Below are 15,860 nucleotides of genomic sequence, written 5' to 3' on the forward strand. Positions count from 1 at the left end.
GAATTACAATCTTTCTCTATTAATAGAAAAACAACTAAAATCTCTCTATTACTAGAAGAAAACACTTTATTTACTCTCTCACAAATACCTTATAATTTTATGGTATTACTTTCCGTCTTTTACTCTCTTATTCTTTTTTCTTATGGTGCGCAAAATAAACTTGGATGCATTATCTATTTATAAGCAATCATTTATGCAAAAGACAAGGGCCACCAATTGGTGCTGCAAGTGGCACCGGATTGGTGCCTAACATTGTTGACTTTAGAAGCACCAATTGCTGCCTAATTGTCATAACATTCTCCCACTTGAAGACTTTAATGATTTAATCAAGTTTTCACACTTTATCATTTATGATTCTTCTATTCCTTTTATACTTGTCATCTTCATGTTGCTTACATTTCTGCTAAGTCATAAGAGGATTTGCATCATATATACTTATTAGTGTTGACTAGTTTAATCAAAGCATCTGCTGGGTTTTTCTTTGTGTGAACCTTCTGAAAATCTACACTTCTCTTTTCCACCATTTCACGAACAAAATGATACTGAACATCTATATGTTTTATTCTTGAATGAAACGCTGGATTCCTTACAATATGTAAGGCACTCTGACTATCATAATACAAAGGAATCTTCTCTTGTTTGTGTGCCTGAGCTCCTCCATAAGTTTCTACATTCATATTGCTTTTTTACAAGTTTGTGTGGTTGTTATGTACTCAGCTTCTGTTGTGGATAATGCTACAACGGTTTGAAGTTTAATGACCCAACTCACAGCTCCTTTTATAATTATGAACATATAACATGTAGTGGATTTTCTTTTCTTAGGGTCACTAACAAAATCTAAGTCAACATAACCTTTTACAGTAAATTCTGATCCTCTATAATATAATATGGTATCTGAGATACTCTTGATGTATCTTAAGATCCTCATAATAGTAATCTAATACTCTATATCAAGATTTGTCAGGTATCAACTAATTGCTCCTACTATTTGTGCAATGTCTGGTCTTGTATATATCATGACAAACATTAAACTTCTCACTGCTGATGTATATAATACTCGAGATATCTTCATCCTTTCTACTTCATTGTTAGGAAACATACTTGAGGATAATTTGAAGTTAAGAGGAAGTGGGGTGGAAATTGGCTTACAATCTTGCATGTTGAAGCGACGCAAGATTTTCTTCAAATAATGCTTCTAAGAAAGTCAAATCTTCTTTTTACTTCTGTCTCGGTGAATTTGCATCCTTAGAATCTTGTTTACTGGTCCCAAGTCATTCATATCAAACTCCCTAGTCAATTGTGCCTTCAATTCTAATACATAATGTTGGGGCTTATTACCAGCATGCCATCAACATACAACAACATAATGATAAAATCATCATCTTTTTCAAACCTCTTCTAATACATATAATGGTCTGAACTGAGTCTGTTATACCCAAGGCTAATTATGAAGGAATCAAATCTCTTGTACCAACATTTCGGCGCCTATTTAAGACCATATAGAGATTTGTTCAACTTGCAAACCAAGTTCTCCTTGCCTATTTCAGCAAAACCCTCTAGCTGAAGCATATAATTTTTTTCTTCAAGTTCTCCATAAAAAAATACAGTTTTCACATCTATCTGCTTTAAGTAAAGATCAAATATAGCACATATCATCATAACTACTCTGATTGTAGTAAGTCATGTTACTAGGAAAAATATTTTATTGAAATATATTCCTTCTTTATGAGCATATCCTTTCACCACCAATCTTGCATGATACCGCCCCACTTGATCATTGCTATTACATTTTATCTTGTAAACTCATTTGTTGTCAATGGCATTCCTTCCTTGTGGTAAGGGAACAAGATCCCTTGTGTTATTCTTGTATAGAGCTTCAATCTCCTCTTGCATTGCTGTCATCCACATAGATACATTTGTGTTTTTGATAGCCTCATGAAAAGAGCTCTCCTCTGTTAGAAGATAGTATGCAATCTTGCTTTCAGTGACATATTATGAATATCAAGCCAGTGGTCTTCTTTCACAAGTAAACCATCAAACTTTAGAAGTTTCAAATTCTATTTGTTCTTGTTCTTCATACTCTAGTACAGTTTCAGAAGAAGTATTATTCTGAATATTTTCTATTTGGATTACTGTAGTCTCCTTTAAAATTTTATTACGTTCTTCTATTTGTATTTTATTTTTTGCAAATATAACATCTTTATTGATGACTACCTTGTGGGCAGTGGGATCCCACAAGTGATACCCCTTTACTCCATCAGCATATCCTAAAAATACATATTTTTTGAATTTTAAATCTAGCTTGTTGACTTCTTGAGTATTGTACATCACATACACAGGACTTTCAAATATATACAGAATAATCAACTGGCTTTCTAGTCCACATCTCCATCAGTGTCTTCAGCTCAATTGCAGTTGATAGAGATCGATTTATCATATAATAGCCGATATTGACTGCTTCTACCTAGAATGGCTTTCCTAGATCTGTATCCTTCAGCATTGCTCTTGTTCTTTCCAATAGAGTTCTGTTCATCCACTCTACCACTCCATTTTGTTGTGGAGTGTATGCCGTTGTGAACTGTCTTTTGATACCTTCATATTGACAGAAGTTATCAAATTCATCACTGGTATATTATCCTTTATTATTAGTTCTCAAACACTTTATCTTCTTTTCAGATTCAAGTTCTACCCGTGCTTTGAAAGTTTTAAAGACTGTGAGCACATCTACCTTCTTTCTAATTGGATACACCTAACATCTCTTGAAGAAGTCATCTATAAATTATACAAAGTATCTTGCTCCTCCCAAGGATGTAACCGGTGCTTGCTAAACATCAGTGTAAATCAGATATAAGATATATTTGCTCTTAGTTGTTGATATGCCAAACTTTAACCCGTGTCATTTACTTGTAACCTAATGCTCACAAAAGGGTAAAGTAAGCTTTGTAATTCTAAGGAGTAACTTCTGATTAGCGAGAATTTTCAAACCTTTCTTTGATATGTGACATAGTTTTTTATGCCACATCATTGTCTTCTCTTCTGCAGGATTGGGTGATGCAATTGACGCATTTACGGTATGATGAGTTTCTGCTATTAACACAAATAAGTTTGCAACTATCTTTCTTACCTTTAAAACCACCAGCGCTTCTTTGATAATTTTTATGATTTCATTATCTGTTCGAATCTTACAACCAAGACTATTAAATTGTCCCACAGACAAAAGATTCTTCTTTAAGCCTTTCACATGTCGCACTCCTAAAATAATATGAATTAAGCCATCATACATCTTCAATTTGATTGTGCAAATGCCGATAATCTTTAAAGCATAATCATTACAGATAAACATTGATCCTTCAGAGATGGGTTCATATGTATAAAACTAGTCTCGATTAGGACTCATATGCCATATTGCTCATGAATCCATTAACCAAACCTTAGTGAGATATTTTCTATGTGTAGAGGCTATCGCTACTTCACTATATAAAACATCTTCATCTTCTATGGTACTTGCAACACATCTTTAAGGTTTTGATGACTTTGCAGTGCTCTCTATACCCTTTTAAAACCAACAATCCTTTTTAAAGTGCCTTTTTTTGCCATAGTATAGCATTTCATAATTTTCTTACTTCTTGATTTGGGCCTCCCCTGCCTTTGACTCCCGATAAAGCCACTCTGTATTAATCTTCCTCTTGACACCAACAATATCTTTACTTGATTTGAACTATTTCTGTCTCCTTTATTTTTACACCTATTTTTTTCTTTCAAGATAGCGGTCACAACATCATCAAAGACTAAATAGTCTGAGAGGATATTATTGGTCAAGTTGATAATAACCTAATCAGAAAGACTTTGAAATATAAGCTTTGTACGTTTATTTTTTTTTATTTGTTGACCTAACGTAGTGACTTGTGAAAATAGAGTTCTTATTATGTTGATATGGTTAGTCATCGTTATGGTTTCTTCTATTTAAAGGGTAAAAGTCTTCGCTTTAAGAAAATCTTATTGTGCAAAGACTTGGATTCGTATAGTTTTGCCAGATTATCTCATATCTCCTTAGCTGTTTTCTTCTCTACTGCACTTGATAATACTTCATCAGCTAATGCTAAATATATGTTAGCAATAGCATTGTCATCCACCTTATTCCATTTTGCATTATCAGTGATCTCTATGGGCCGATCTCCGGGGGTTGATCTCCAATTACTGCCAAGTAATTGTCTTTCCTTAAGATTACCTTTATTCTCATTGTTCATAGTGAGATATTGCTCCCCTTGAACCTCTTAATCTCGTACTTCGCTGCCATTTTATTTACTGTGATCTATTCAGCTATCACCGTTTCACTTATATGAAACGTATACAGAAATAGTATCGTGTGAATAATACTTTACTAAGTAAGTTCCCAAGAAAGATTAGAGGAGTCACAAATGGTCCCGTTTAAAACTCAATCTCCTTAGACAGAACTTCCTAGACTATATTTAATCACCGCACTGACTTTATGGATGAATAGTGTTGTATAGGTAAAATAGTATCATAGCCATGAATAGTAACTGTATACACGAATAACTTTTGTATGGTAACAACACCAACTAGAAGGCTTTGATACCACTGTTAGGATACTGGCATGCAAACCTGACAAGACAAAAAAAAGGAATAGGATACAATAAGAAATAAGACATATAAGAATTTACGTAGTATATCTAATTTAGTTACGTCCACAGACAAGTATAGAATGATTTTACTAAATAATATTGGAATTACAACCTCTCTCTACTAATAGGAGAATAACTAAAATCTCTTTATTACTATGAGAAAACACCTCACTCACTCTCTCACAAATACCTCATAATTTTGTGGGATTACTTTCCCTATCTTACTCTCTTCTTCTTCTCTTTTATGGTGTGCAAAATAAATTTGAATACATTGTCTATTTATAGGCAAGCATCTATGTAAAAGACAAGGGATACTAATTGGTGCTGCAAGTGGTATCGAATTGATGCCTAACATTGTTAATTTTGGCAACACCAATTATTGCTTGGCTGTCATCACAAACCAGAAACCCAACCAGTTACCAATAGAATTCCAATCGGTCGACCGATAACAACAAAGTTCTCATGAGTAGTAGCAACATATCGCCAACAACAAAGATGTAAAAATCTCAACAATACTTTGGCAAGTTAGTTCCAACACCAGATCGATGCCATCAACTCTAGCAACTCAAGGCCAGGTAAGGTTTCTCTCCTACTTCCTCAAGTTATATGCTATTTTTGGATTAGTTTTAGGTGGATTGATTTGAAAATAAAGCTTGTAACTAAAAAGGCATGCTGTGTATGTAGTTTTTAGGTGAAGCAATATGAATTATGAGTAAAAGTTATATGTCTCACTTAAATCCAACAAGAGAGAAGCCTGACATTTTGTTGTTGTTTTTTTATTAAAACCACTTTTATTTTCCTAATTTCTTTACAGGCCATGCTCATTAGTTTGGCATATTTGCTCTTTGAGTTGCTTTGGGTTGATTCCTAGGTTAAGTATATTTTTGCCTAATAAAATTTATGGGTATTTAATTTGGGTTTCAGTTTTTGTTTTGAGCTCATACATGTTTTATAAGTTTTTTAGTTTTGAGTTTGGCTAATATGGTTGGGCTAAGCCTTTAAGTATTTAAGAAAAAATAATGCAATTTTTAGGTCATTAAGATTTGTTTGGTAAACATGTTCCAAGAAAAATTCTAAGCCTTATATTTCTTTTTTTGTAGTGTTTTTGCTAAATATGATCTTAGCTAATTTCTAATTAAATTTAAGGATGCACTATGCAATTAATTTTCAGTTCCGCATATTTTTTACCTTTTTATATTTAAAATTTAAAATTATAATAGACACACAAGGTGCTTTTAGTTATTAAATGAATTATTTTCCCTCCACGAAACAACAAAAATTTTCTTCCAAAAATAATACATCTAAATATTTTTATTTCATATAACTAAGTCTCTCAAAAATAAATTATATTTTTCATAATTTAGCATACTAAAATATCACAAAAAGATAGGTTTTTTTTATTTTATTTTGTATGCATATTGGATTTGATATATAATCATATTATTAAAGTCATGAAAACTTAGCCTACATTTTAAAAACATCAAAAAATTATTTTGTTTCTTTAAATATCCAGAATAATGAACTTATATATAAGATATATTTCAAATATTAAAATAAACTTTTTTTTTGTTACTATATAATGACTAAGTTTGACCCATGAAGTCAAAGTCCACTCTACTAGGGTAGGTCAACTTTAACTAGCAGACAAACCAATGATTAAAAGCACACAATAATACCTAAGAAAAAAATAAATAAACAATATAGATTACCTAAAGTAAAGTATATTAGCAGTGATATATTTTCTCTACACACAATCAATTTTTTAATTCAAACTGAGACTAGCTAGAGTTTTTAATGATTAAAATATTATATAGTGACTTTAAATCTATTTATTAATAAAAAAATAATAATTTTTTTTTGTTCTTTTCACTATCACCAAAAATCCTGATTAATGAGAGTGATTATCATAATATCATAACATTCATAAAGTACTTATAAATTAGCACGAGCCAGTAAACTAATAAATACTATTAGTATATGCATGCCTTAAATCTTTAAATTGAATGTTATATATATATACCAAAAATTTTAAATGGTATCTAACACTATCAAAAAGTTTGAATTTATATATTTTAATTAGAGTCATGATATATTAATATATTTATATAAAAAAAAAACAAATAAACCAAAATCAATAAAGGGGAAGTTTTTGGTAACCTGTTTTGACCATTTTCCGCTATATTTTTAAAAAAATTAAAATTAAAGAGTAAAGTAATGGTAAAGGAAAAGAGTGACCCGAATAAATATAAAACTTTGATTCCTTCTCAATAAAAGTGGAACAAAAAAGACAGGAGATTAGTGATTTTGTGTAATCAACTCATTGGCTAAATAACATGATCACTAATAGATGTTTCTATGAATAATGACACTTTTCAAAAACAATTATTTTAAACATTCAAAGCAAAGTTATACATTGGGAATTCTGAATCTTAGAGGACCACATGATCTAAAACCAAAGAATGACAACGAAATATAACAAATTAACTTCCAAAATCACACGAACCAATTGAATTTGTATCACAACTCATGGAACAATATCTAGATAATGAGGAACTTGAAAATAAGAGGCATTTCTGCAGGTAATGTTTGACATCTGATTTTCCACTAGAAAATTGCAAACTGGCTAATCCACGCTGCTAAACAATCTTTCATGCCCTTTAAGAGTTGCTGGTTTCCTGAAAAGTGGTCATTATCGAAATTAGGAACGTAGTTTTTATGATTGTTTGCCTTCCATTTGAGTAGCACTTAAAAAGTTGTTTGCTGGGAGTACGTGAGGAGTGGCTGCAACAGTGAAGTGGGTGCATCTGATGTCTCAACGAAGGGAGAGAGCTGGGAGGATCCAGATTCTAGATCAGACGGCAACAAAAGTTCCGAGCTAAATAGCTCCTGGAATTGGCACATTAATGAAGGAGTCATCAGTTATACTATAGGAGAAGCTTTTAAATAACAAGATTCAAAATTCAATGGCTTTTAAATAGCATGGTAGATAAATATTTACCTGCCATGCTTGTGTCTCCATATTGTGGCTCACTTTAAAGTCATTAATGACGATTTCATTAACCAAAACAAGTTCTGCTTCAAGTGACTGAACAGTAAGAGAGTTAATGAGATAGGTAAACGGGGATGGTTAGATTTGAATGAAGAGGCCATTTTAAGCAGCGTCTTCGTTAATTCTTACCCCGACTCGATCCTTTAGAGACTGGACATATCTGATTATCTCATCCAGTATGAGAGCCTTGCCGGTTATCTGTTAGTTATATGACAACCCATTAACATGTATAACTGAATAATCTCAATCAACGAATAAAATTTTCGTCGGACTCAGTATTAGCAGATGACAAGAAGGTGTATATTTACCTGGTCGCATCCAGGAACCAGAGATTGCAAAAGCTTCATCTTCGCACTGATTCTCTCTCTTCTCACCTACAAAACCATGTTTCCCAAAAACAAGAAATAAAACAATTTGGCCGCTAATTCATGAAAAGCTGGCAGGTTCCATCAATCAGTGCTTTAATTAATTACCCTCTCAGCAAGGCTGTGACTGTCTGTTGCTTCACCCCTTCTTGCCCTGACGTGAACATAGCCGGTCGGATGCTCGAGAGGAGGAACTTTCTTCTGTCTTTTTGTGGGCCTTTCTCTCTCTAGATTTGTCGAGAAGGAACTTTTTGGGTTTCGTTTCTCATGTTTGCTTTCTTTTTTTACCTGATCGCATTCAGTACAATGAAATCCAATGTTAGTGTATCAATATCAATCATGTACTGTTCATGCAAACAACTAGTCATGTGTTGATTAGCAAGTAAAAATTGAGACTAATACCTTAATTCACTACTTAAAATTGAGTTAACAATATTTGGTATGTAATTCTTACATCTCAGTAATGTATATAATATATATGCCGTGCATAATTAGCATATTCCCTAAACCGCCATACGTGTATTATATTCACCATTGAAGTGCAATATTCCAGCTGTAGCATTTCTCATAAAATTCTGTTCAAATTTTTCTGCCAACATGGTTTTAGTTAGGAAGCTTGGTATTGGGGATCATACGTACCTTTTTGGTTGGCAATGATTGCTTTCTCATTTGCCCCATTGTCGGGGTCATCACCTGAGTAACTTGATCCTCTTCACTGAAGTCAAGACCAACCACCATGGATGGTGAACTTGAATTATGATTTACAATCGCAGGAGAGTAGTTTATAGTACTAGTGAAATGGACTTTCTCACTGAAGTTCTCATCATCATGGATAGTTTCAAGGATTCTTTCAGCATGTAAAGTGCTCTCCTGGAGATATTCATGTGTCAGATTTGGAGAAAAAATTGCTCCGCTTGCAATGGTTGCTTGCTCTAGCAGGAAACTAGACACGTCGTTTTCGGTGTTGGGATTGGGCTGAAACTCGTCAACAAGAAAAGCGAGATGCTGATGCTGGTAAGGAAAGGCTGCCATTTTGGAGTCTTCAGACTGAGCTAGATTGGGCAGTAATCAGATGGCTAGTGGCAGGGAGGGGGGATGGACTGGGAGGCTTCGAACAATTTAGAACCTAGCTATAAATAAATGCGAGGGGCTCAAAGACGGATCCGGTGGCTCAAAGACGGATGCGGTGAAAGTGGAAATCTCTCTCTCTCTCTCTCTCTCTCTCTCTCTCTCTCTCTCTCTCTCTCTCTCTCTCTCTCTCTCTCTCTCTCTCTCTCTCTCTCTCTCTCTCTCTCTCTCTCTCTCTCTCTCTCTCTCTCTCTCTCTCTCTCTCTCCTCTCTCTCTCTCTCTCTCGTGTGTGTGTGCACGTGTATTATTTTTTAACATTAATTAACCATATAGGTGTAATTAATGAAATATTATTAGTTATTTCATAGATATTATAAAAGATTTTTATAAAATAATAAATTTTATTAAATATAAGTCAAAAAAGAATTAAAATCTTTTTAATTATAATGTTAAGTAGTTATCTATTATGATTTAGAATATAAGTCAAAAAAGAATTAAATCTCTTTAATTATAATGTTAAGGAGTTATCTATTTGGTTTTTTATTTTAGTTTTTGGATTCAAATACTAATATAACGGTAATTAAAAAAATTTAAAATTTATTAAATTTCTCTAAATATACCATATTGATGCAAGGAGTACCTCTTTAAAATCTTAATTGTTTGCACTAAGGGATTCATGATGTATTTCATTAGTAAAACATAGGTTGTAACAACATGGTTATAATACTCATGTATTGCATTGGATATTAGTAAACATATAATTTATGGTGATTGTTATTATTAGGAGTCTTTGCTTCTTTTTAGGTTGATCTTGATTGTGTATCAAATAAGTAATTATCCATATTTTTTTGTTAGCTATAATTTTGAGTTATAATATATATTATAATTCAATTCTAGGTTACTCCTTAAAATTCACTTTATTTTTTAATAAAATTAAAAAATAAAATAAAATAAAATAAAGACTGGTAATATGGAGAAAATAAGTCTAGGAATACAACTGCAATTTTGAAGAAAGTTCAAGACCAGATTGTACCCCAGTATTCTAAAAAAAAAAATTAAATTCAAGGTCAAATTAAATAATTATTGGATGAATTTGTATAAAAATTAAGTCCAATGACATAATTAAATTTTTAATAGGCTAATTTGTTCTAATTATGGGCCAAATTGAATTTTTATTATGTTTAAGAATTAATTTGGATCCAATTGAAGGATTTAATTAAGTGTAAAGACTTAATTATACTTTAAATGGGTCAAATTAATTTTATTTTGGGCTTAATTGGTGAAAATTTAAGTTTAGGAACCTAATTTGAGCTTAATTGAGAAAATTAAAATTTTAAAAGAATAAATTTAATTTTTACAAAGTTAACTGTTTGAAATTAGAGGCCAAATTGCAAGAAAATTAAAGTTTTTGGGTCAAGTAGGAGTTACATTGATAAAATTCGTAGCCACTTTTGCAAAAGGCGCCAAACAATAGGGGCTTAGTATCAATTTGCAAAAGGCGCCAAACAATAGGGGCTTAATTGACAAAAATCATGGGTGAAATTGAAGAAACTAAAAGTTTAATGGTCAATTAGGGGTTAAATTGATAAAATCCGAGACTAGAAACCATATTACAAAAGATGTATAAATATGAGACTAAAGTTGAAGCTCAACAGGGGTGTAATTTCATTAAATCGAAAGTTTATGGTCAATTAGGGGGTTCAAATGAAAGCAAATAAAAGCTGGAGGACTAAAGTGAAATTCATTTTAAATCCCTAATTCAAACCCAAAACGGCGTTATTTTGAGTAAAAAAAAAAGGACCAGATGACGTGTTGTTTGGTCACTATTCATTGTCCTTTTCTGTTACTCGGTAAGAGCTGGTTCGTCTAATGCATTTAACGTTTATCAAATTTGACAAATCTTGCACTCAAATAATCCCCTACATTTCCTTTACAGCTCCAGGTGAACATTTTAGTCTGAGTGGCAGCGGGATGGTGCCGGCCTAAACATATCAACTCAAGCAGCCTTTTCTGTAGATTTGACAATGCATCATGCCTACTTTGAGCTAACGGTCGGGATCTTTTCCAATAAAATCAAGGGTTGAAGTTTTTTCTTAATGTAAACAAGATTGCCCTCTTCCACTGTCTATAAACAGAGGTGGATTTTATGGCCTGAAGGAGAAGAAAATCGAGTCCAAGGTATGTTAAAAAAACCATGTTTTTTCTAGTTTCTACACATTTCTTCTCTCTTTCTCTCTCCATCGCTTCTTCAGCTGTTGAAGACCCCACAAAAACCTTTCTCCCCACCAACAAACAACTTCTCAGCCTCCCATAAACCCAAATCCTACGAGGTCTTCCCTCTCTCCTCCGTGGATATTCTTTTTCTACTTCTTCTTCTTTCTTCCCCTGCCACAAGCAGCTAACACCACCACCATTTCTTCCACCAGCACCTCCACCAACTTCACATCAGGCCAGCAATAGCATCTCCTTCTCCTCCACAAGGTTGCCTCTCACTTCACTCCACTCGTCTGCAGTTTCTGCAACTGTTTGGTTACATGCAAAATGAGAATAGTAACTGTTCATGTTTCTGCAAATAATTAACATTAGATTTAGGCCGATAAGTTTGATTTCATAGCCTCTCTAACCTAAGCAATTAAGTATAAAGGGGTGTTTTAACACCTAATACCCTAAAATCAACTAGCATGAGAGCTATTGGTCCAATGCTTGTTACATAGATTGAGGAAAAAAGCTTAAGAGAATCAAATATGGCACTATCTACGTATCACCATCTACAACCCGAGTTACTAAGGTTGTAAGGGTGCCTCAACACCTAATGCCCTAAGACGAACTAGTCTGGGAGTCATTAGCTGAAAGCTCGTTATATGAATTAAAAATGCATTGTGTTTTTAAGTTATACATATATTAATAAAAAAAGGAAAAAATGAAGAAAAGATAATAATCTTAATCCAAGAAAGTTAATCTTAAACATTAGAACAAAAATTTTGTTTTCTAGCCCTATAACTATGTGTTGATATATTGAGCACAAAAGAAAAGTTTATTAATATCTTGTTTAAGAGGTATTGAGTAGATATATAAATTTAAAGAGAGCTTGTTTATTTGTATAGATTAATGAAACTTGAATGATGAAAGCCTTACTTTGTGGAATTTACAAAATATTTTTCTAATACTTTGATTACTAGAAACTAGTAATAAGATGGTTTAGAGGGTGTGATTAGTATTTAAAAGTGCATTTTTATTAATGTTTCATATCATCATTTTGCATTTGAAGTATCAATAACTCCTTAACTAAAGCATGTTTTATAATAACAAGTCCTATAATATAAGATGCCTTTAATTTATAATAAATATTCATCTTAAATGCAGGCCTATCATATAAATGAAAGGATTAATTGATGAGTTTAAGTACTAAAATTGAAAGGATAAATAGAGGGTCAAACTTAGAAAATATATGCTGGTGCAATCCAAACTGGCACACTATTTGCTAATTGGGTCATATCTGAAGCTGTAGAACTTTGATTTAGGTCTGTGTTTATATGGATGGAAAGCTAAGACATAGGTCTAAAGGAAGGCAAGACTCAATTCTACTATTTGGAAGTCCAAATCTTAGTAATGACATAGAAGTCTAAATTTGTCCTGCAGCTCAGACATTGTTTAGTTTTTAGCTCATATCTCAAGTTCTAGAAGTTCAAATGATCTCAATTTTCTTTTTTAAGAAAGTTGAGATAATTTTCTAGAACTTTCATGGGAAGGTTGGTTCAGATTCTGATGTTATAAATGATTTTTTTGGTAGATAAGAAGATAAGGATTGTCATTAAGTCAATAATTAGTCACTCATTCATTAACTAGTCATCAAATCAATAGTTCTCAATTTTAGCCTATAAAAAGAGGCGTTTTCCATATCTTGATTTTCATATTAAGATCATGCTCTTAGGTTGGTTCAGATTCTGATGTTATAAATGATTTTTTTGGTAGATAAGAAGATAAGGATTGTCATTAAGTCAATAATTAGTCACTCATTCATTAACTAGTCATCAAATCAATAGTTCTCAATTTTAGCCTATAAAAAGAGGCGTTTTCCATATCTTGATTTTCATATTAAGATCATGCTCTTCCTTTCTCTCTTTGTATTTTTATAATGCTTAAGTTTTGCTTTTATTTATATTTTTTTATACCTTTCATTTTCTTTTCTTTACTTGGCTTACTTTTATCTTATTTATGGTCTTAACTTGTTTATTTATGTTTTTCTCTTTCATTAGGTTTAGCTAAGTTTATTATGTCAAGGTGAAAAGGTTACACTAATGGTGTAAGAATAAGTATAATGTAAACTTAATATGGACTTTAATGTTTGATACTAACATGTTTTGTATTTGTTATCTTGTTCACTCTTTAATACTTTGCTTGTTAAATGATTAATCTTGATTTATGTTGTATAACATTTGGTACAACAAATGCTTGGCACTTTCATATCCCATAATGTATGGTATAACCGACACCTGAGCTATGAGAGGAACTTGATTTGTTGTTAACATAAGTTATAATTATAAATGCTTAACAACATTTACAAGTCTTAATATTATTCGAATAAGATAATCATGTTAACAATTTATAATCCGATTGGAACCTCTTTTATGTGTGGTTTCTAGTTGAATAATAAGAGTTTATACTATACTTGTTTGAAATACCATTAGTGAATCCTTTAACCTTGACATTTATTTTTTTATCATTGTTTAATCCTCACATTGATCTTCCATCCTAAAGTTCTTATCAACTTATTATTATTATTATTACTACTACTACTACTACTATTACAATTATTACTATTATTATTGTTGTTATTGTTTGTTATTTATAATTTGTACAATTAACCTCCCTGTGGTTCGACCCCGGTCTTGCCGGGTTATTTATTACTTCGACACTCCTGCACTTGGGAGAAGACATCAATCTTTTAGTCGTGTCAAGTTTTTGGCGCCGTTGCCGGGGAGGTAAGTTCTTGTATAAATTATAGTATTTATTTTATTTTCTCTTTTCACTTTTCTTGTATATAACTTTGTTTCTTTTTTTTTGTTTCTTTTTTTTTTGTTTTCTTTCTCCTTCTTTTTCTTTCTTCTTCTTTTTTTATTTTATTCCTACACGTGCATGAGAGTGTGGTCACGTACATCAAGTGGTAGACTTTGTAGGGTATCCTCATCATTTTCAGAAAATATGGCCGAAGAAGATAATCAATCATTTCATAATGAGAATAATGAGAATAACCGTGCTAGAACACTTAGAGACCACATGAATCCCACAAGAACAAGTGCACCATCATGCATAGTTTTTCCCCCTAATACATCTCAATTCAATTTTAAGTCAATCATTATTCAACTCTTACTTTCTTTTTATGGCTTAGATTTAGAAAATTCATACTTGCATTTAAAAGAATTTGAGGAGGTCTATAACACTTATAATCACTCAAATTATAGCATGACCACCATCAGATTAAAGCTTTTTTCTTTTTCATTAAAAGATAAAGCTAAAACATGGCTATAAAATTTGAGACCAGGATCCATTCGTGCTTGGGATGAAATACAATAATAATTTTTAAAGAAGTTTTTCCCCTCTCATATAACAAACTTTTTTAAAAGACAAATCACTACTTTTACTCAAAATCTGGAGAAATATTTTACCAATATTGGGATAGGTATCAAGACTCACTTAATACTTACCTTCATCATGGTTTTGAAACATGGAGATTGATTTCACATTTTTATATTTTTATAAAGAGTTAACACCTAAAGACAGACAAATGATGGAATTGATGTGCAATAGAACTTTTAAAGATAAAGACTTTAATGAAGTAATGAAGTACCTAGAATTACTAGCTAAAAATGCTTAAAATTAAGATACTACAAGCACTTATGAGGCACCAGGTAAAACTCAATTACATATATCTAGTGAAGGAATGTTTAACCTTAGGGAAGATCATGACCTAAGTCAAGTTTGTATCTTTAACTAGAAAAGTTAAAGCACTAGAATTGAAAAATAGTGGTAAATTAAAATATGTTTAAAATATTATGTGTTATATCAATGAAACCAATAAACACTCAACAGATAACTGCCCAACTTTGCTTTCTTTTAGCGAATACCTCCATAAACAAGCTTATGCTTTAAACAGTTTTCAAAAGCCCAATCATAACTCATACCCATAAATATACAATCCTGGTTGGAGAAATCACTCAAATTTTAATTGGAAGAGTGATAATAATAATGCACAAACTTCATAATCACCATTCCAAGCACACTATAATTTTCATAATTCTCATGGATGTGCACATTTTTATACTTCACCTCCTAAAAAAAATCTTGAGGGAACATTGCATGCATTCATTGAAAAACATGAGACAATCAATACTCAACTTGCTCAAAACATGACAAATTTTAAAGATACTCTTGTAAAGTTTATATATACTCTTTATTTCCAAGAAAAAGGTAAGTTTCCATCTCAATCACAACAAAATCCTAAGTGGCAATACAATGCAAATGCAAGTAGTTTTGAAAGTCAACACTTCGATCAAGTCAAATTAGTCATCACTCTTCGCAGTGTTAAGTTATTGAAAAACCAACTCTTGAACCTTGTGAGAAAAATGATGAGTCAATTTTTAAGTGTAAGGAAAAGGTTGAATATGAACATTATAAAAAAAAAAGATTGATTCCCCGCCAGCACTTTCACTTTCTCATGTCATGACGAAACAAAA

At 32.0% G+C, this 15,860-nt stretch overlaps 1 protein-coding gene across 1 annotated transcript; it reads right to left on the reverse strand.

Moving 5' to 3' along the window:
• Positions 1 to 7,064: 7,064 nt before the first annotated feature.
• LOC105133795 (transcription factor bHLH63-like) lies at positions 7,065 to 9,089 on the reverse strand. The gene is made up of 6 exons (XM_011037918.1): positions 8,697 to 9,089; positions 8,166 to 8,345; positions 8,001 to 8,066; positions 7,822 to 7,890; positions 7,642 to 7,728; positions 7,065 to 7,529 (listed from the first exon to the last, which is right to left on the reverse strand). Exons 1-6 carry the CDS (start codon positions 9,087 to 9,089, stop codon positions 7,389 to 7,391), a joined length of 936 nt encoding a protein of 311 aa, XP_011036220.1. The 3' UTR covers positions 7,065 to 7,388.
• Positions 9,090 to 15,860: the final 6,771 nt, after the last annotated feature.

The sequence above is a fragment of the Populus euphratica genome, unplaced genomic scaffold, assembly GCF_000495115.2.
Source record: "Populus euphratica unplaced genomic scaffold, PopEup_1.0 scaffold37.1, whole genome shotgun sequence".
In the NCBI taxonomy this organism is placed as follows: Eukaryota; Viridiplantae; Streptophyta; class Magnoliopsida; order Malpighiales; family Salicaceae; genus Populus; species Populus euphratica.